Source organism: Akebia trifoliata, chromosome 11 (assembly GCF_017979445.1).
Source record: "Akebia trifoliata isolate Shusen 1 chromosome 11, ASM1797944v1, whole genome shotgun sequence".
In the NCBI taxonomy this organism is placed as follows: Eukaryota; Viridiplantae; Streptophyta; class Magnoliopsida; order Ranunculales; family Lardizabalaceae; genus Akebia; species Akebia trifoliata.
This window is the reverse complement of record NC_141385.1, coordinates 45,373,763-45,396,193: the sequence shown is the minus strand read 5'-3', so window position 1 is coordinate 45,396,193 and position 22,431 is coordinate 45,373,763. Positions and strand designations below refer to the sequence as shown.

Genomic DNA, 22,431 nt, shown 5'->3' with positions numbered 1-22,431 from the left:
ATTTATTATTTAGAATTTGCTGAATAATATTCCTACAAAAAAAAATTAGATTATTTATTTTATATAAACAATAAGATATTAATAATAAGCATAAACATAGGATTTACCATTAAAAAAAAAAAATTCAATTTTATTTTTTCTTTAGTAACATACAATTAATGTCTATCAAGTAAAAATTTACACCATATATAAATGACATTATAAATCTACTGAGTAATTCCATATTGTATAATATTTATATTAACAATCAAATCATCATCAATTTCATTTGGTATTGTATTAGATACGTCTCTTTTATCAATGTCAATATTTTCATCATAAATTTATATAGATCGATTTTTAATTATTACATTTAATTTTTTAAATTATTTCTCACACCCTAATTATAAATTAAAACACACTATACAATTAGTACAAAGATTTGGATCAAGTTATTATTTCAATCAAAACATTATAACACTTGTTCAAATAATTTTAAAAGTTGCTTACCAATATAATTAGGCTCATATAAAATGTAAAAAAAAAAATAATAATAATAATAATAATAATAATAATGAAACTATTGCCCCCCTCCCCCCTCCCCCCTCCCCCCTTTACTTATTCTCAACCACATGGTTATTTTATATATTTTTAATTGGGATGTAATAAGTAAAAGTAGGGGTGCCAATAGCAACTCTCTATCTTTTATCTCTCAAATCTTTTATTTCTTGTAGGGTTTCGACCCACCATCTCCGTCTCTCACAATACAAACTACGACACGTTGAAACTGCTAAACAGAAAGAGGAATTAAGAAACGATCATCCACTTGAACCCATCTGAAGATTTTGTTCTTGATGATGGTGAGGTTGTTGAGCTTCTCTAAATTATAGATTTCAGATTTTTAGGTGAAAAATCAATCTCAAATTAAAAAAAAAAAAAAAGAAGAAATTTTTTAGGGAAAATCTGATTCTCACTGTTGGTATCATATTGAAGAAGAAGAATAGTAGAAGAAGATAAGAGGAACTCACCAAGGAACAAGGTCTTCAAAAGATCGAGAGATCCAGAGAGAGAGAGAGAGAGTCAAGGATCGGCTCACTCGTTTATCGGTGGCCGAGAGATTCGGCAAATTTTACACATTTTTATTTTGGATTTCTTATTCGATTATATTCCTCTGTTACTCAACTTGGAATTCACACTAAGTATTTGAGCTCTCGCACTCGTTGAGAATGAAACGAGGGTACGAAGAATCTGGTTCAACCTCTTTGGGTCCCCCTCAATCAAGGGCCAGATTAGATCCAATTGGTAATTCTTAGAAAAACCCTTTTATTCATATTTGAATTTTTACGAGTCTTTAAAAAAAAAAATTCTCTTATTCAGGCGTTGCAGAGTTTCTCGAAGATGAAAGCACAAAGAATCTGGCACGAAAAGTGGCTGACCATTACAGTGCGAGGACGAATCAGACTCTGGAAGAGCGAGAAGCAAGTCCCATAATCCATTTGAAGAAATTGAACAATTGGGTATCTCACAAAACTTCAATTTGTGTAAATGGGCTGTAGATGTTTTTCTAGTTTATCTGTTCCATCACCAATTTTCACTACTGAATGCCTTAGGGTTAAATAATTTTAGTTGAAATTCCTAGAAAAAAGCATGTACGTTGGATTGAGGAAGCTAGGAAAGATTTGGAGAAACATGATTCAATGCACGTGTAATAGCAGAAATGGATTCAAGAAACCAATCCCCAAAAGTTTGTACAAGTATTTGTTTGTTGATTTATGGAGTTTAAATTCCAAAGACTATATTTTTCCCAGTTGCATTAGGCGGGCTTCATTCTTGACATTCTCAATTCTTTCATTAGATTTCTAGTCCTCTTTTTCACAAGTTTTGTGATTAAGCTGTTTCAGAAGGAGCCCTGTAGTGGTTTTGGGCATATAGAATAATTTATGCACAAGTCATGCATGTGATCTAGATTGGACTACTGAAGAGATTTATAATGTCAAAGTTGGCGCGCAACTATGGTGGGAGCTATCTAAATTCTACATCACTATTGCTATTTGGGACATGTTAATGGAGGTGTTCGAGATTAAGCTAGAATAGTGGAGCAAGGGCTCTCTTGTTCTAAACGGAGGTTGATGGAGTTCATCAAAATTGCTTCCATTTAGGTCTCGTGTTATACCTGTTTAAATGCTGTACAGGCCATATTCTTGGCATGCAAAACCAATTATTAAAAATAAGTAGAAATGGATGAGCTTGGTCTTACAAACATAAAGATGCCATCTTACTCTGTAATATGAAATCTTTTTTTTTAATAATTTTTATTTTTATTTTTTATGGGTAAGCTTCACTTGAACCCACGACCTGTGGAGCTCCTACTCCTGGATTGATCTATGTTTATTTAAGTATCTCCTCTCGTCAATGTCATTCTTCTTATTTAAATTAGGAGATAAAATGAAAATGCATTCAAATTATTAGACCTTTTTTTAAAGGCGTGTTTTTTGAGGATTTCATTTTCAGATGGGACTCTTTGTTCATTACCTAGTGCTTGCTCTCTTTGTGGCTGGTCATCTCGATCGCTTTTGTTGTACTTTTCTCTAATGAATTTATGCTTATAAAAAAATGATTAGAACTTTTTTTATGGCAATTAAAATTTTATTTTGTTTTTCAAATTTCATTTCAACAGATTAAAAGTGTTCTAATTCAGCTTTATGCTAACCGGGGAGATGCTGTTCTAGATCTTGCTTGTGGGAAGGTATATATATCCTACTAGTGTGTGTGGTTTCTTCCATGTCAAGAAGTTTTTATTTATTATGCGCCACTGGTTCTTGTTAAATTACTTCCTGTTGCTTTTTATTTGCTATATTTCTCTGTCCTAGTTTCCCAACTTGCATTTTTTTTTCTTCCATCCAGGGTGGAGATTTGATCAAATGGGATAAGGCAAAGGTTGGATATTATGTTGGTATTGATATAGCTGAAGGCTCGGTATGGTTCTAATTTTTTTTCCTTTGCTATTATCTTTCATTTGGTGGATTTTCTGTATGTGTTTCAGATTCCTTGTTACACTAGATAATAGAAGTTTGTTAAATGAAAAGAGGAAACAAAGTACTTAATTGTTTGACGTGGGACATGGCTCATGCATCCCTCTTAAATCTTTTTTCTGCATTATTGAAATTTAGAAGTTTGGGTCAAACGTTTATGCATGAGAACCAAGGAAAGGACTCACATGGAAAATGAGAGACCTTCCTGGATTAGTTGACTTTTTTGCCACTATCTTTGCTTTGCTTTAAGCATATCTGGATTTTGTAGTTCTTTTAGACCACCTAATTAATAGGCTAAATATGACTTAAGACCATTCCTCTTTTGTCATGGCATTTTTCATTTTGTGGGAAAAGATTGCCCCTGGTGGAAAAGCTCAAATAATTCTATTATTGGGGCAATACCAGCTGGTAGTAGACCCTTCTAAGTAACTTAAAAGGGCATTATTGTTCTATCTAACCAATTTGTACCTATAGTTAAACCCAATTATTATCATAATGTCTTGTTTAGTCAAGTTTTTTGGACACTAGATTGAGTTTTTGATACTTTGTTATAAACCAAAACTTAGTGCACTCTCAATTTGTACCCTCCGAATCCTAAGATATTAACTTTTGTTTAAATTTTCCATTGAAGAACATCATCATCATCATTGTCATCTTTATTTAGAAAAGATAATGATCTGTGGTCATCTGACCTTTATAACTCAAAGAGCTACTTTTTCAGTACTGGTTAGTATGCCAGTACAGGTCCTGCTGCTGTCTTGAGAAGATTTTATATTTGTTTCCTCAAATATCATAGTTGCAAGGCCAACAGATGTTGCATTCCTACAATAACTACAAAATATGGAGGTCATTTCAACATATGGTCTTTGATTCCTAACTACGCATGAAAGAGTGGTTTTTTTCCATCATTTTCCTAACCAGTATTTGTTAGCAGATGCATTAGTCATTGGCCTATTCTTAATTGTATTCCACAATTATATACAGATAGAAGATTGTCGGACACGCTACAACGGTGATGCTGACCCTAATCAACGTCGCAAAAAGTTTTCATTCCCTGCTCGCCTAATCTGCGGAGATTGTTTTGAGGTAACTGCAGTTGTCTGTTACATTGGATCGGTTTTGGATCAACCATGTCCTGATTTGACAGGGACCTGATTCGAATTTCAAAATATGTGAAAAAATATATTATCGGAATCATTGAAGCCTTATCGCAAAGATTTGGGGTCGGCTGATTGAATCATGTTACTCCATTCAATTATATCTAGAGCCTCATCTTTTGTTATTGGAAGTTTGTTATATCTGCTTTCAGTATCTTTGTATCTTCATTCACGTTCTTTTGAGTCTTCCTTTTGCTCTTTTAGAACCTTCAAGTCTTCAACTTGCATGTTCCTTATTTTGAATCTTCCTTACCTATCAAAGCTACTCCTACATCTTCTCAAATGCTTTCATTTCTAATTTTATCTTTCTAAGTCTTCTTATATTTTACATATCAATTTGAATTTCACCTGATTCGAGCCTGATTCAACCATTATTTGTGCGCATTTGGATCTAAATATTGAGATCTGATAAGAATCTGATCTGATAACTCCCAATCAGACAAGTACCAGATTGGTTCCAGATCCAATCTGATTCTTATCAGATTGGTCCAGGATTGACCCTCTCTGATTTGAACCCGATCAATTGACAAGAATCAGATTGGTCCAGGATTGACCCTATCTGATTTGAACCCGATCAATTGACAACCCTTGTACATTGTTTTTAGGATGATTCCAGTATGAACTTCATTTAGTACGTCAGTAAGTTAAATTTGATTCTGGTTGTCTGTGATGGGTTCTCAGGTTCATTTGGATAAAGTCTTGGAAGATGATGCGCCTTTTGATATATGCAGCTGCCAGGTGAACGCTTTATTCATGGTTGTAGCTTATATGTCTTGGTCGTCTTCAAGTGAAATGGGAGTACGCTGTAGCCGTGATTCTTTAACAATAGCTCTAATCCAAAAAATGACGTAGTATGACCAAGGGTTTTGATTTTGGTGGATTGAAGAGTTTGGGATTTAATTGGGTTGGATAGAAAGGAAAAGCCGAGCGATGTGTCTGTGGAGGAAAAAGCTTCCGGGTTCAACCTCTAAGCGGAGTTCAAATAGGTGTTGGAAATGGAGGAGATTAGGTGAAGGAAAAAAAATCAAGAATGAGGTTGTCAAAAGAATGATATAGTAAAACAAAGTTATTCTGTCAAATTGTTAATTGTCAATGTAGAATCAATTACATACCAAAGAATCTTTTTTTTTTCGATAAATGAAAATTTCATGAAGGGGAGGACTAGATGGCCCCCGAGCAGGCGAGCAGAGTATGAAGCAGCATTAGTTGTTGCCACTACAAACCAGGACTCATCTAAAGAAGAAATCCTCAAAGCAAATACTTTTAAACTCTCTAAACAAATTACACTAGCATAATATAAAACCCAAAATGCTTATCATTGTTTACTGCGCGCAGATACAATTCACACATGTTTAAATTCGTTGAATAAATGAGTAATCTTTCATACATATTTTAATGTGTATATATATATATATATATATATATATATATATATATATATATATATATATATATATATATATAGTCCCATTCATGTGCCAAGTATTTGGCCAACGTTTTGTCCTACATGGATTAAAAGTTTCGGAATGGCTGATTATTGGTGAAGATGATCTTTATGACAAGGAGGGCATCCTCACCAAAAGTCTGCCCATTCCAAAACTTCTAACCCCATGTTTATGAGTTGAAGAATTGCGGACTGTCCATTTTTTGTAAACCACTTTTAATGGGGTTAGAAGTTTTAGAATTGGCTGATTTTTGGTGAGGATGATATCCTCATCATAGAGATCATCCTCACCAAAAATTAGCCCATTCCAAAACTTCTAACCCATGTAGGCCAAATAGTTGGCACCCGAATGGCTTCCATATATATAAATATATATATATATGGTATTTTACATATTAAATTGTTTGCATTTATTGTAGCATTATTATTCTCGTTTCCATATGTAATATATAAGATATCTTTGCTAGCATGCAGGTTAAGGCCATTGATGTTCATTTTCACACTCCAAATGCTTTTTCATTATTGTGTGATGATTATGAGTGTGTTTTCATGCTTATTTTAACATCAATTATAGCTCACTGTAAAATTCTTCAATTTTTCCATGATTTCCATGAAAACTGTCCATATTAATTGAAATATTTCCGTAAAATATTTCTACTTCCTGACTAACCAAAATAAGTAGCTAAAACCAAAATTTAATGCCTTCATTGGGTCATCTTCTAATTTAAATATGAGTAGTTATTTTTTATTATTGTAATGCACCAACTTGCACATATTATTTTGTAGTTTGCCTTGCATTACTCATGGTCCACCGAAGTTCGTGCACGAAGAGCCTTGGCCAATATATCAGCCTTACTTCGTCCAGGGGGAACTTTCATTGGAACAATGCCAGATGCAAATGTTATAATCAAAAAGTTTAGAGAAGGTACGTATGTTGGACCATGTTTATATGCTTGTTTTTTAATAACTAAATTTATGTATTTGTATCATGTTCAATCTTGGACTTATTTTGAGACTTGTAATGCCTTCTAGTGGTTCTTTCGAACTTAAAATTGAAGAGAGAGCTGTTTGATTTTATCTTCCTTAGGCAATCTTGGCTATTATTTTGGTGGAACATGTAATTTGGTCATGTGTTTGACTTATATTGACATGATTCTTCTTTAAAGCAAATATTTTTTTACCATGCAACATGGATGCTGCACTTCTTTGCTTTGTCACTCTACACATTTTAATATGGAAGGCAAACGACTAATGAAAGAGGGTTGGTTTAACCATCTCTATACACTAATTAAGTTGCCAACTAAAATATGATTTGATATATAGAAATATACTTTTATTAAGTTATGACGTATATTTTTCAGTTTCTTTCGTATATTTCTTTCTTTGTCTTATTAAAAAATAAGAATATTTTAATTATATGTAACTAAAGTATTAGATTTTCTAATACATGTTGTGAGGGATCTCAATCAAGGCTCTAATACCACAAAACGTAGCAGAAGCGTGTGAATCAATAGATTCGAAAGGAATTAGGATATCGTGTTCAATGGAACACACTAGACTGGTTTGAGTCAATAGATTCAAGCTTGGTAAAGAAGGGAAAACAAGAAAAAATAAATTGAAATTAGAGAAATAGCTAAATTCCAAATTTATTGATTGTATATTATCCCAAAATTCGTATGTGAAGCTCCTTGTATAGAGAACTTCATTATTACAATTTAAAAAGCTTCTAAAATACTAAAAATTGACATTCCTAACTTATCTATTGCATAAAAACAACTTTCTAAACCTACTGTAATTTAATTCTGACACTTCTAAGCACTTTTAATTATAGCATAAAGAATTAAAACTAATTTAGACAAAAATAAAAACTAAAATAGAAATCCTACTAGAACTAGAAAATAGAAACAAATCCTATTAGAATTAGAAAATAGAAACAAATCCTACCAGAATTAGGAAATCACTTAAGATTCTAACTTGAACTATAGAGTCCTACATCAATATATTCCTTGTAAGATTTTTAGCAATTTAGGTTTAGTTGGATTTCGCCTTCTTATTCGATGCACGGCGGGAGCAGATTTGGGTGCTGGAACATGTCATTGGGGGTTCCCAATTTTTTTTTTCTTGGTTAAGACAATGGTTTGAAGCTTGGAAGATGGAGACCAATCGAGCAGCTGTTGAAATAATCTTACAAATTTGAGGAAACCGCACTGGTGTTTGATAGATTGTTGACCTTAACTTCTCTAGTTCATGGTTTATAGGAACTTATGATGTCGAAATAACAAAACTGATTGAGGGAAGCGGTATTGATGGCTTCTGATAGTGATGGCTCGTGGCATGGCGATAGGAGCAAGAGTGAGGATGTGGATAGCTAGCTGAAGTGTTGAGTGCAAACTTTTTCTCTTAATTTCTAGTTTAGTAATTATTGGTGCATGTGCCCTGAGGTCTCTAAGAGGCCTGGATACCTCGGTTTAAGAAAAGAGTAATTATTAGTTGGAAAAGAGCTTTAGAACTTTTATACCACAATATCAACTCACTATGCCATGCTGATCAATGTAAATTTTTTGTCCATCTAGAGTAAGTACCAGGGTGTTGCACTGCTTATGTTTGACATAGGTCTTATGATGGTGAAATAGTCCAATTCCTTTTATCTCTAAACTTAGAAAAGCATTAGGCACGATCTATTTGACATTTTTAAACAGAAAATACTGTTTTCATTATGTGCAGTGGATGGACTAGCAATTGGTAATAGCGTGTACTGGATTCGTTTCGACGAGGAATATGCCCTTAAGGTGGAGTCTCCCATGTATTGTTACTATGTATCTGTGCTTATGTTTATGTCCATATACTAATGGAAAATACTTGTTCTATTGTGCGGTTCAGAAATTTAAATCGTCTAGCCCCTTTGGTATCAAGTACAAATTCCATTTGGAGGTAAGAATTTTGATATATTAATTTTGTTTTATTCTCTATGGCTGAGTTCAGTTTGCTGGTTTTTTTTGTCCCTGTATCATTTTTGGATTGATCAATAATATATATATATTATTGAAAGCAAAGTTTGATAAAGTAGGTATTAATCAATGCTTTCTAAAATAGCAAACTTCTTGCATGAATGCAAGTAACAGTGAGCATAATTTATTTTTAATCAAGGTCCCAACCATCAAATTCTCTTCTGCTTTCAGAACTCAGAACCAACAACTGCTCTTCTTTTTCTGCATCTATTACTCATAATACTCGTCTCTTACAAAATTTATTTGTCTGTAAGAACAAATCCATCTCAATGAACCCGAATTCATTGATAACCAATATGCTGAAGTTTCTTTTGGCCCTAGTTAAGAATTTTGAAATGAAAAAAAAAAAATTCTATTAGAAGTGTACAAATAATTATATGGGTATGACTTCTAAATCACATACAATACAAGGCTACTTTAAGCAGCCTATTGGGTTATTTTAGCAAAAGATTAACAAGAAGCTTACTAAACCTGCAACCTTCGGATTTTTTAGAACATTAAGATTGACTAGATTATTTGCAGTATATTCAGATAATATTCATTTTGAATCATCATCTTAACTTGTCTGTTGAAGTATTCTGCTATGGGGCACATTGCATTGAGCAGATGTTTCTAAAGATATCTGATTTTTCATTGCAGGATGCAGTTGATTGTCCTGAATGGATTGTTCCCTTTCATGTATTCAAATCATTGGCAGAAGAGGTTCGAAATCCTCTTCCAGAACTTTTGTCTATTTTTTTTCCTTTTTCTTTATGCCGTTAATATTTGTGTATTAACACAAAGGAGGAATGGTGTGATATACATTGTGAACGAAAAAACTAGGTCTTAGGTCTTTCATCAATGCATGCATGGTCTTACCTACTTGGATGGAGCAAATTATGCCATCATTTGCTTTTAAGAAATAAAATCCGCATTGTTACATTTATCATTTTCACTCCTTGTACCAGTCTAGCTTCAGAAACGCTTTTTTATATCTCCACTTATTACTTACACATAAGGTTTTCACATGTGATGCATAGACAATTTATATTCATAGTGTTAGAATACGAGTATTTTTATGTTTATTTCTGTATTTATCTGAAACTGAGTTTACATTTGTATTTATTGTTATTTTGCAGTATGATTTAGAGCTTGTTTTTGTGAAGAACTCTCATGAATTTGTAGACGAGTACTTGAAAAAACCAGAATTTGCTGAGCTCATGCGGAGGCTTGGTGCGTTGGGTGATGGAAACCAGGACCAGAGTTAGTTCTATTACTATTTCTTTTGCTCCTTGGCACGAAACTATTGGTTGATTCTTCAGTTTTTATAGTACCAAGTGTAGCTTAACCCTTGTCCTATATTTATTTTTCATGATTTTGCCTCAACTGATTCTAAGTTTGGCATGTTGGGAGAGTTTTCTATTTGCCAGGCTAAATCAATTTTTGAGCTCCTTGATGTGTTTCTTTGGGCATTTTATTCAAGATTTATTTACATGCAGGCACGCTGTCTCCAGACGAATGGGAAGTTGCTTACCTTTATTTGGCATTTGTCTTAAGGAAGGTAATATATCTTTCTCATTTCAAAATTTCATATTATTAATGATGTTATTTAGCTTTGGGTTGCTGCAATTTTTACTGTTAGTCTCTGCTTCAATGCTAATCACACTTCAAGACCCATGTTGATCTAACTACGGTCCTAGTTGGTGCATGATGACCCAAACTACTGTATAAATCCTCAGGAATGATTTTGTTGTTTAGCTGAAGTTCGAGTAGTTCTTCTGATTTGTGAATAAAACTCCAGGTTGTTGTTAGCCCTTCACTGCTTGAAACATTTGGAATTGGTTTACTTTTCAGAAGTCATGGATACGATATATTTTGCAGATTTGCAGTGTTGGCCATGAGACCATTTAATATAGCTTGTAAGTTATTTGATGTTACCATTAATGTTTGAGCTGAAATTTTGGTGCTGCATGTCAGCGAGGGCAACCAGATGGGTCTCGGAGGAGTGGTGGTATAGGCAATAATGGACAGATGCAGATATCAAAGAGCGACATTATGTACCTCAACAGCAATGAGTGACCAGAGATGTTTATGGGAGTTCAATCTCCATTAATACTTGGAGATTGGTGCCAAGGATGAGTGGTGTCATCGTTGTGGCCCCAGAGGACCGACTGCCGGGTGCATCTTCCTCCCTTTTTGCACTTTTCGAGAATGTATTATAAGAATCACATGGCAATTAAATTGTATGATTCCAATAAAAAGATGCAAGTTCCATTTCCATTAAAGAAAGAGGAAAACATATCAGATTTTGGTTTTTACCAAAGAAAGAATCACAGATTATTGACTATTTTTGGGTTCTTGTATTAAAAAAAAATTTGCCAGAAAGTTCAGGAGAACAAGGGTGTCTCATTGGTGTTTTTTGTTATTATAAGGTAGGTCTTCTTGACCTCCGTTCTTTTGATGATATAATGTGTTATATTCAAATATATAGAGGAAACCATTTTTTTTTTGGAGAGTAGAGGAAACCATGTTTGGTTGTATGAGGTTCAATTAATTTTGTTTCCTTCAGCTTTAATTATGTACAATAAAAAATAGTAATAAGAAGTCCGAGGGCTCAAAATGCCATGTCGATGGTTGAATTCTTTCAAAAACAGGGGGTTTACCTGCTACCAATTTGTTTGCATCGAAAAACATGATCAATTTAAAAATGGTTATTTTTCACTGTTGGATTTTTAATTTTATAATTTGGAAGTTTTGATAGCCATCCATTTTCAAGTCTTGGATCAAAGCTCCAAAAATGCTTTTTCTTTTAAAATCAAAATCTTATTTGCACCCTGAACTTTAGGGGGCTGAGGTGCTATCTGAAGAACATTGCGGTTCTTAGCCAAAATCACCAATGAGTGTTTTCTTCATGACTTTATGTGATTTGTGTATTGATGTAGTTTATCAAATCAATCCTCGACATACATGTTAGGAAAATGCAGAACTAACTTTGTTGGACACTGCTTAGCACTGCGCTAATGTGGCAGTGCATAAAGAACCGTGGATTTTTCTCTTGTATCTCAAGGAAAAAAACTATGGTTCTATGTGCACAACCACATTAGTGCAGTGTTGAGGAAGTCAGTCTAGATCGACTCTAGTACAAGTAATTATGAAATTCTTGCATGTCGATTGAGTGTTAAAAAATTATTACAAGACAAATGTATCGAAGAACCAAAAAAAAAAAAAATTGTGTATTTGTTATTTACTTTATCAAGAAACCATTTGGAAAGAAAAAAAACCCCACTGTATCATCTTGAAAGTTAATATTATGTTCCTCTTGATTTTCATAAGGTGGTGTCAGGAACATTGCACCATACTTAGAAGAACAAGTATATCTAATTAATTTGTGTCAAGATGATGAGAAAATTTATTAACAATTAAGTAGGACAAAAAACTAGTAATCGTCCTCAACTACCTAGCGTATATTTATACTGAACAAGGAGTCTTGCGGAACCTAATAATGTCTTTAATGTCGTCGAATTCATAGTCGATAAGTTGTGTTGCTGATTGACAAGAGAACTATCCACGCTTCAAGAGCACCACCATAACTGCTAGCACTGCCAAAGCCATTAAGGAAGCTCCTATGGTTCTATCCACATTGGTCTCACCACCGCTTCCGTTTGCCTCTGTATAGATGTTTCCCGCTGCTGCTGGACCACCAAAAATGTTCTGAAGTAATTCAGTTAAATTGCTTACCATCTCTTCTACCTTAGCCTTGACCTTGTTTATTATTGACCCCATGAAACCTTTTCCAGACCCTTCAGAATCTTTCTCCTCAGCCCCATTGTCATTCTTTGAAGATTTCTGATCTTCGTGAAACTCATTATCAGCTAAGGCATGCTGTACACCCATACCCATGTCACCTGTTATAGAACAACACAGAGTGTGAGAGAGAAATCAAATGTTCGATTAATTAATTTTTTTTTTTAAATATGGGTTTAAGTTGGTGAAGATGGGTTTTGATCCCTAAGTAACACCATCCTAGTAGGGAAAATGAAGAACCATGTTTGGCTTCAAATGAAAGGGATACTTACTAGTTTGCTGTGACTTGATGAATTCCATAACCATATCATTTTTCATTATAGCATCCCAAACATTTTTGTCGGATGCAAGTGAAGCAACGACACCCTGCATTCAAAATCAAACTAAGAAATTGTGGTTTCAATGGTGAGTTTAAGCTGTGAAAGATCTTCAATTTCCTCTGAGGTTTACATATTATTAGAACACAAAAAGGTGCCTAATTGACAAAATATGGGGTACTCTTCGAAAGTTATAACACTTACTGGAGAACAAATATTTTATGGTTCACATAACATAACATAACATAAAATCACAATTATGAGAAAAGTGAACCATGTAGAAAGCTTCTCACACTGTTTGTGAACTTTTAGCAAAGCAGTTAAAATTTAATGGAATCAGGACATTTTGCATTACAAGCAAGGATTAGAGAAAATTAAGGTATGGGAAGATCATCTAGTAAAAAATAATAATAATTAGAATAATAGAAGAATCAATGTTTTGGTATAAAATTTTAATTTTGAAAACGGTAATTTACCTTTCTCGAAATTAAAAAGAATAGTGCGCCGTATTGATAATTTTTCAATTTTGTTGTGCTGATTTGGTAATTTTCTCTATTACATATATTGAGCAATTAATTTTTTTTCAAACACCTTAGTCTGTGATAAGCCACAACTATACATTACCGATAGCTAAGAACAGATATCAAGTAAATTCTAATTGTACTTATCACCATTCACATGCATCATTATCTCAGTCTTTCAAAAAAAAAAATGTCCGAAAGTACATAAAGCTGTAAGGGATATGTCAAGTTGGCACCTGAACTGCAGGGCTTTCATTCAGCAAGGAGAACGTGTGGAAAACAGGTTTTGGCATTGAAGGATGGGTCACCACACTCTCACTATTAACATAGGCTTTGGTTTCTGAGTTCAAAGGAACAGATGGAGTGGACACTGGAACAAATGTGGAGGATTTCCTGCACCCAATAGTATTGGAGGAAGAAAAATATTCCCTGCAAAAATCATTTTAGGTAAGATGTGTAATTGTTTTATTATATAAAACTGATAAACAGAACAAAATATTGATTCATGTAAAATCACCTAACAAAATTGAAAATAAGAAACACGCTTTGTAACCAAACAAGAGAACATAGGGATTAGGAAAGACTTCAATCTGCAAAAATCTGTTCGAAGTGAAGAGGCAGTTTATTAAATTACAAATTTCCAGTCCTGTACTTATTTGATTCAATCAAAATCTGGCAAAGTTTGTCTCTATATTTGGTAAAACAGACACAATTAATATTTATTCTGTCCCAGCAATTTTACAAGAAACTTGACCAAGTCGACACAGAATTGGCATGATTCCTCACCATTTGAGGTGATAAAACTAGGAGATGGGGTATTAATGAGTCCTAGAGTTGTTACAATATGGTGGCCCTCTGAAGAAACTATTGTGTTAATAAAGAGGCCGAAACTATAGAAAAATAAATATATAAATGAAGGAAAGAAACATAAATAAAAAATAAGAAAAAGTAAATGTGGTCCCTCATGCTTAGTAAAGGAAAATTCCTTGTCCAAAGAGGCACAGCAAAAAACTCTAGACAGATAATCTCAACAAATTCATCCAATCTTCTCCAATTTAGTCCTTCATATCCTTTGATCAATGACACATTCTGTTCTTCGATAGCTGCACTAATTACATCTTATCTTCAATTCTTGTTTTCATGCATAAATGCAATATCACATCATTGTCAACAATCAAGACTTGTTAAGCCTCATAGTAATGCTAGCAAATCATTCTTTCCTTTTTCATCAAATAGGTATCCCCAAAAAAATTTTCTCCTCTCACACCACCTTCTTTCAAGTTAGATTGAAGAGAAAGATTTGGGTTCGCTTTGAAATTTGTTGGGCATTGAAGCTGACTGCTATCAATTGACCTTTGTCTTCCTCAACATAGATAGGCTATTGATCGGCTAAATTGGTTGGCATGCAAGATTTGCAAACTCTAATTGTCTCCTCCAACTTCCAAAGGAGAGCAAAGGCTATACTAAGCAACGTGGTTGATGGTCTCTATTTCATAACATTTACAAAACCAAACATCACTTATGCAAATTTCAAATGATGTTTTGGTTGAAGAAATTAGATAGTGAGAAAATTTCAATCTAGCATTGCTGAAAAATACCTTAGAAATTAATGATTTTATATATGATAAAACCGAAACACAATGTATCGAATGTAACTTTTGTAAAGACGATCCTAGGGATATAATGCTAGTTAAGATTGATCGACCAGAAATTCCCCCAAAGAGTCTAACCTATTATTTAGATTTAACTATCCGTTGTGATGGAAAGATTAGTGAGATCACAACCACAGAATGAAAGTTGGTTAGATGAAGTATAGGGGTGCTTTGACATTTTTTGTACAAAATGTAGTACTTCATAGTTTCTTCATGCATAATGTTAATGTTTTTCATTTTCACTTCAGTTCATAAGAAATAGAACGTTGTTAATATTCATTTCCACGTTCCATATGGTGTTATTTTTGTATAATTGTTTTCAATGTATGCAGGTTGGAGGACATAGGGTAAATGTGATATATATATATATATATATATTAAAAAAAGACCTATTGCAGCGGATATCAATATCTGCTGCTATATATGTTATATATATATATATTTTAAATGATTTATTGCAGCAGATATTAAAATCCGTCGCTATACATGTTGTATTTTTTTTTTTTTTTTAAATGTTCTATTGCAGCGGATATTAATATCTGTCACTATATATATATTTTAAAGATCTATTGCAGCGGATATTAATATCCGCCGCTATACGTGTTATATTTTTTTATTTTTTTAAATTGATCTATTGCAGCGGATACGAATATCCGCTACTATATGTGCTATATATATATATATGGGTCAGGTTCCAGGGCCATATGAGAAAACATATGTAAAAACTTTCGTTTTTAATAAAATTTTAAAATATGGGTTAGAAATTTTGGATTGAGCTGATTTTTTGTGAGGATGATCTCTATGATGGGAAGATCATCAAAAAAAAAAAAAAAAAAAAAAATCAGCCCAATCTGAAACTTCTAAACCCATTAAAAGTGATTTAGAATGTGGATCGTCGATTTTTTACCAATTTTTATTACTAATTTGTAAATCACTTTTGATGGATTTAGAAGTTTCTGATTGAGCTGATTTTTTGTGAGGATGATCTTTTCATCATAGTGACCATCTTTGCAAAAAATCAGTTCAATCCAAAACCTCTAACTCTTATTTTGAAAAACGAAAGTTTTTTCATATGTTTTCTCATATGGCCCTTGAACCGCCCGCTATATATATATATATATGGGAAATGTTCAGCAACAAACATTTTGACAAACATTTTGGCAAAACATTTTTCAAAATATGGGTTAGAGGTTTTGGAATGGGCTGATTTTTGGTGAGGATGATCTCTACGACGAGGAGATCATCATCACCAAAAATCAGCTCATTCCAAAACTTCTAACCCATCAAAACTGGTTTACAAAAAATGGACGGTTCACAATTTTTCAACTTGTAAACATGGGGCTATAAGTTTTGGAATGGGCTGATTTTTGGTGAGGATGATCTCCTCACCATAGAGATCATCCTCACCAAAAATCAGCCCATTCCAAAACCTCTAACCCATGTTTTGAAAAATGTTTTGCCAAAATGTTTGTTGCTGAACGGGACCCTATATATATATATAGAGAGTCAGGTTCAAGTGACATACGAGAAAACATATGTAAAAACAATGTAACATTAATAAATTTTCAAAATATGGGTTAGAAATTTCGGATTGAGCTGATTTTTGTGTGAGGATGATCTCTATGATGGGAAGATCATCCGAAAAAAAGAAAATTCAGTCCAATCTGAAACTTCTAACCCCATTAAAAGTGATTTAGAATGTGGACCGTTGATTTTTTGTCAACTTTTTTCAATAATTTGTAAATCACTTTTGATGGATTTAGAAATTTCAGATTGAGCTGATTTTTTGAGAGGATGATCTTCTCATCATAGTGACCATCCTCGCAAAAAAAAAAAAACAGCTCAATCCAAGTTCGAAAAACCATTGTTTTTTCATATGTTTTTACATATGACCCTTGAACCGCCCCATATATATATATATATATATATATATATTTTTAAATGACTTATTGCAATGGTTACTAATATCCGTTGCTATAGGTATTACTTATAACAGCGGAACATCATATCTACTGCTACATTTAGTGACGGAGGCAACACCTACGGATCTCTTTTCTGCTGCTCACCGCCGTAAGTAATTTTTACTGATGGAAATCTATCTTGTAGTAGCAGAAAAATCCGCCACTATACATCGAAAATGTTGTAGTTGTGATCGTCGTGTTCTAATTAAACTTAAAAAAAAAAATACAATAATTATATCAACAATGCCTTATGCAACTTAATGTTGGATAGTCAAGAAGCAAAATGTCCATAGATTGAGCGTAGCCTGGATGAAGATGCTAAGATTAGATCACAAAATAAAAAATGAGAACATTCAATATAATTTAAGAATAACTCCAATACGAGGTAAAATAAAGAAAAGTCGTTTCTATAATTTCGATATGCACAAAATGAACAATAACACCACCAACTAGGAAATAACCTTTGGTGCAAGTCAAGTGATCTGAAAGTGGAAGAGGGAGGGACATGGATAGAAGTGATAAGAAGTTACAAGATAATATGGTACCAAAAATATGGCCAAAGAGGCCAAGATAGATTGGAATGGAAGAATGTGGCTTGTGTTTCAAAAACTGACAAAGTATAAGTTGATTTATTATGCTTGGAGTTTCTTGTACAGGTCTTGCAAAGATTTGTGTAAAGAAGAGACATAAAATGGGCTTGGAAGAGAAAGATAGAAATTGAATATAAGTATGGAAGGAGAATATTGTTTACCGTTAAAATGATAGTTACACAATAAATATCACTATTAAGTTTGTAGATGGCACATTCTAAGACATGCACCATGTGGACCAAATTGTGACGTGTATTCAACTATACCATCGGATTTCCATGTAGGCTGATAGGTGACTAATTAGGCCAAACTCACAGTCCAACACATTCTTGGGAATAGATAAAGGGTGTGGTTTGATAGTTGGGGAGGAAACCCATTATGGATACTCCACAATGCGAAGGGTTGCCGAAATGAATATTTATGCCAGGTCACTTGTAGGAAAGGAGTTGATTACGTAACGGATTTAAGGGATAAACCAATATATTTTCAATCACCGATGAATAGCACACAAGATCATGTTTTTAATAGAGATTAGGCTTTGATACCATAAAGAAGAAGTGATTTATTTATAAATTCTACATGAATCCTAATACAGTATTTATAGAGATTACATCAACCAAGATATAAAAGGTAAACCTAATCTAAAAAATCCTAACTAACATAAATCACTCCCAATATGTAAAATTTAAAATATCTTACTTATCAAACATTCCTAATATATGAAAAAATACTAATTGATATGAGATACATTGACAATAACACAATATGTCATGGGCCTTAATACAATATGCATCTTATTCTCTAATATACATAGGAATATATGCATATGTCAAATATTTCCAGCCTTCAATTTCCTTGTTTAAATCGAAGAATGAAACTAATTCGAATCACGACGCCAAGCCTAATTCATAGAATTTTGATAAAGATTTATCCAAATATCTATATACTTTCATAAACATTGAAAATTAAAAATCACAAGGTTTCCAAAGAAATATTACTTTTCCAAAGCTTCTTTCAGATCAGAAGTGGCCTCTTTAGCTTCTTCAAGTGTAGGAACGCTTCCAAATATGACTCTAGGCATCGGATTCATCGAATCTATGATCAATTCTTCTTCATCTCCTGCAAATTCCCAATCATCGATCGCCCACGATCTCTTAACAAACGAAGCAGAATCGATCTTTCCATCGTGCGAATCATGCAAGATCTCAGATTTAGCGTCTTCAGTTGTCGTAGAAGATGAGATAGATGTGATTGATTTTGAAGGTTTTCGAGCAGCAATGTTCACAGATTTCTCTGTTAGAGGCACCGATGTGGTGCTTCTGATTCCGCCATTAACGCTGAAACCAGCAACCTTGGATGCAGCTCTCATGGCGGCTCCTCCTCCCATTTCACTTTCTCTCCAATGGCTTCGAAGGGGAATATTTGCAGAGGAGAAGAACTTTAAGGGAAAACAGAGAAGAGATAAGAATTGAGACCGACGGTTTCGTTCTTTTTTGCTTTAAACGAGAGACTGAGAGAGAGAGAGATTTTGGCGGTTAATTCGGACTCTGCCACGTGTTATTTAAAATATCTGAGGTGGATTTCGTACGAAATATGAGGCGAATATCTAGGTTGATTTTCTCGTTCAACCGTTCAAGCCTTCAAGACTCAAGTAATGTTAACGTCCTCTCTGTCTCTAGGAGTATATTGTAGCACGTCGTCCATAATTCCACAACAGTACTGGGCGAATCTCGAGGATTGCCAACAGTGTGATTTAGGTGTTTCGATAGTGTTGATTTTGGGTATCTTGGTTTAAATTTAATAAAAGGTTACGCAAAACATTCGTCGAATCAGTTGGCTTTGGGAAATTTGACTAAAAAACATCCAAAATTAATAAGAATTCTCTGATTTATATACAAATCGCATAAATTCTTGATCTTCTTGAACACTTTTTTTTTTACTTTTAAGAATAAGAATTATCTGATTTATGTACAAATCGCATAAATTCTTGATCTTTTTGAACACTTTTCTACATATAAGAATAAGAATTCTCTAATTTATATGCAAACAGCATAAATTATTGTCTTTTTTGGAGGGGCGGTCTTACTAAGGAGCTAGTGGGGGCAATTGTTCTCACAGAACTTTGAGATACCCTTGTATTTTCAACTAATTATATGCCTCATTTGTCCTCACTCGCTCACCTCTCTCCCCATTTGCCCTCACACCTCACCTCCCTCCAATTTTTGCTCCCATTGAACTTTGAAACACCCCTATATTTCAATTAATTACATGCACCATTTGTCCCCTCTGTCTCACCTTTTCAATTTTAGTTGATACATCGCCTTCTCAAATATTAATTGAAAATGACTTAAATATCATTTTCTTCAACTTCTAACTAAAAATCTCTTAATTTATCCTTAAAACCATTCATCTTCACTATACAACTAATCATAGTTTGCCCCCCGCTACAGGAAAATCCTGGCATCACCCTTGTCTTTTTTAACACAATTTTACATATAAGAATAACAATACAAATTGATGATGGCAAATAGGATAGTTATTCTTTTTTTTTTTTTTATTCTTAAGTATTTTGGACACTTGCGACGACGACGACGACGACAACAACAACAACAAAGATTTGGTTTTGACTAAACGAATTTTACTTGTCTATTCCACTTTGTCCAGAGCTAAGTCTTCTATATTAAACCACAAAATATTCTCATGAATCAAAATCCATGCTCACAAAATCTGGGTTCCACCAATCATTCTGTGAGCAAAAAATCTCTCAAGAGATTTAATCTGTAGGATCTCTTAGATATCTCTTGTTGCCTTTGATCATTACATGTGATTTTGTAAATAGAAAGTGTTTCTTTGAAAAAGAGTAGGAAACTTGCTAGAATTCTGCTTATTATGACAATTGAAAAACTGTTTGGGAGATTATCACATTTGGATTAAGTTGTGTTTAGAAGGAGATGCAACAATTTGCAGTTTTTTTAGTGAAGTGTGTCTTAGAAAACATGGAGGTCAAAAAAACGCACTAATGTCTCCTTCTGTTTTTGGGATCTAATGAAGTTGCCTTCTTATTTGTTCTCTTTTTTTGTTAACTTTTGTGTCAAGCCATGTGGAAATTAAAATATTTTGATATATTAAGTAAAATTATGTCGAAATTTAATACTATGGAAACATGTCATTGAACTGGATTATGATAAGCGCCAAGACTTCTCTTTGGAGTAAAACAAATAACTGTGATGAGCATCAAAGGTTCCATGGTTCTCTATTTTTGCAATTATTAATTACATATGATGCTGGGACAACATGTTTGTTTGATTTCATTATGGACTTTTTGGAAATAGAAATATTTTAAAACATTTTTGTGGAAGGATGGCGTTCGAGGCCCTAAAGAGAGTCAAACATTTTTTCAATTTATGGGTTAGAAGTTTCAGAATGGGCTGATTTTTTTGTGACAATGATCTCTATGATGAGAAGATCATCCTCACCAACAATCAGCCCATTCCGAAACTTCTAACCCCATCAAAAGTGATTTACAAAAATCGGACGGTCCACGATTCATCAACTTGTAAACTAGGGTTAGAAGTTTCAAAATGAGCTGATTTTTGGTGAGGATGATCTCTTCACTATAGAGATCATTCTCACAAAAATCAGCCAATTCCAAAATTTCTAACCCTTATTTTGAAAAATGTTTAACTCTCTGCAGCGCCTCTGAAACCTTCCCTTTGTGGAAATATGTCCAAAATTTAATAAATTAATACTGTGGAATGACAATATCTTACCGCTTTCTATAGATGACTAGGCCAAAATTTGCAATTTGGTTAATTTGTGGCCTGGAATCTATAGGGTTAATTGGAACCCAAAAACCATGTTCACCATGCAACCCTTAGGGGTGTTTGGATTGATTTCCTATTGAATCATACCTGGAGAGGCACAAATCTTGTTTTCGTCTTGGGATACCATTTCCAAGTTGATTGAAGGAAATTTGTTACCTGAAATTGGAAAGAATTTTAACAAGAGCATGGGAACTAGTTTCCTTTTTTTTTTTAATCCAGACCATAAAAGCATTTGAAAGATTGCCAAATGCATGTAAGACTGGAAATATTTTGAGCTATTTGGGCTTTTAAACTACCCACCATTAGATTTACTACTGAATTCTTCCCTTTTCAAAGTTCTTTATACTTGAAGGTCATCTACATATATTATAGAACTAGAGATATGTGTGCTTGCCATTTCCATTTTCTATAACATCATGTTATATTGGTGCAAATCTAGATACAAATTCTTTGGTCTCCATTGTTTACTAATGATAAAGCCTCTCATTTTGATTCTGTTGTGTAGTTTATGAAGGTTTGGGCTATTTTCACAGAGTATTCAAGGCCCAGGACCACAACAGTCACCTCCTGAAAATTATTCATCTCCAACATATAGAAGTCTCTTGATTTAGAAGTTAGTATTTTTAAATCCTAGTTTCTCTATTTTGTTTTAAGAGAGGGTTGTGGATTGTGGAATCTGATAGTACTAGTCAATAAGGAGATACTTTTTTTTAGGGTATTTTCGTAATTTCATTGGTAATATATAAAATCAGTGTGATCCGTGGACGTATCTTAATATTGAGGGAACTACGTAAAAATCTCTGTCTTTTGTGCGTGATGCATCTTGATTTACTTTTCTTTATGTACTGTTTTTAGATCGATCTCCTTACAAGGAACTTTGATGATTTTAGCATAACTGGGCAAGTTTAAATTCTATGAAAGATTAGCCTACATGGAGGGGCTAAAGGATTGAAATGCATTATCGAGATCGTCAAACTGACTATAAGTGTTTTAAACAATCTTAATGTTCCTGACCCCAATATTTTGAAGAAATCAATTTGTTTTGCAATCAAAATAGAAAAAAAAAAAAAATTAATATTTTGTTAGTTTTACTATACAACTGAGGGTGGTAACATAGTAATTAGTGGGATCAAAAGGTTTTGGTTTCTGAAATGGAAGCCATT

At 33.5% G+C, this 22,431-nt stretch overlaps 2 protein-coding genes across 2 annotated transcripts; one reads left to right on the top strand and one right to left on the bottom strand.

Moving 5' to 3' along the window:
• Positions 1 to 721: 721 nt before the first annotated feature.
• On the top strand, positions 722 to 11,107 carry LOC147392049 (mRNA capping enzyme family protein). Its single transcript, XM_086458409.1, has 14 exons — positions 722 to 839; positions 973 to 1,281; positions 1,357 to 1,496; positions 2,657 to 2,725; positions 2,884 to 2,955; positions 3,996 to 4,097; positions 4,850 to 4,906; positions 6,399 to 6,537; positions 8,337 to 8,401; positions 8,493 to 8,543; positions 9,260 to 9,322; positions 9,739 to 9,862; positions 10,099 to 10,160; positions 10,577 to 11,107. Exons 2-14 carry the CDS (start codon positions 1,206 to 1,208, stop codon positions 10,676 to 10,678), a joined length of 1,122 nt encoding a protein of 373 aa, XP_086314535.1. The 5' UTR covers positions 722 to 839; positions 973 to 1,205; the 3' UTR covers positions 10,679 to 11,107.
• Positions 11,108 to 11,894: 787 nt separating this feature from the next.
• On the bottom strand, positions 11,895 to 18,915 carry LOC147392048 (uncharacterized). The gene is made up of 4 exons (XM_086417073.1): positions 18,443 to 18,915; positions 13,478 to 13,670; positions 12,676 to 12,769; positions 11,895 to 12,504 (listed from the first exon to the last, which is right to left on the bottom strand). Exons 1-4 carry the CDS (start codon positions 18,829 to 18,831, stop codon positions 12,161 to 12,163), a joined length of 1,020 nt encoding a protein of 339 aa, XP_086273199.1. The 5' UTR covers positions 18,832 to 18,915; the 3' UTR covers positions 11,895 to 12,160.
• Positions 18,916 to 22,431: the final 3,516 nt, after the last annotated feature.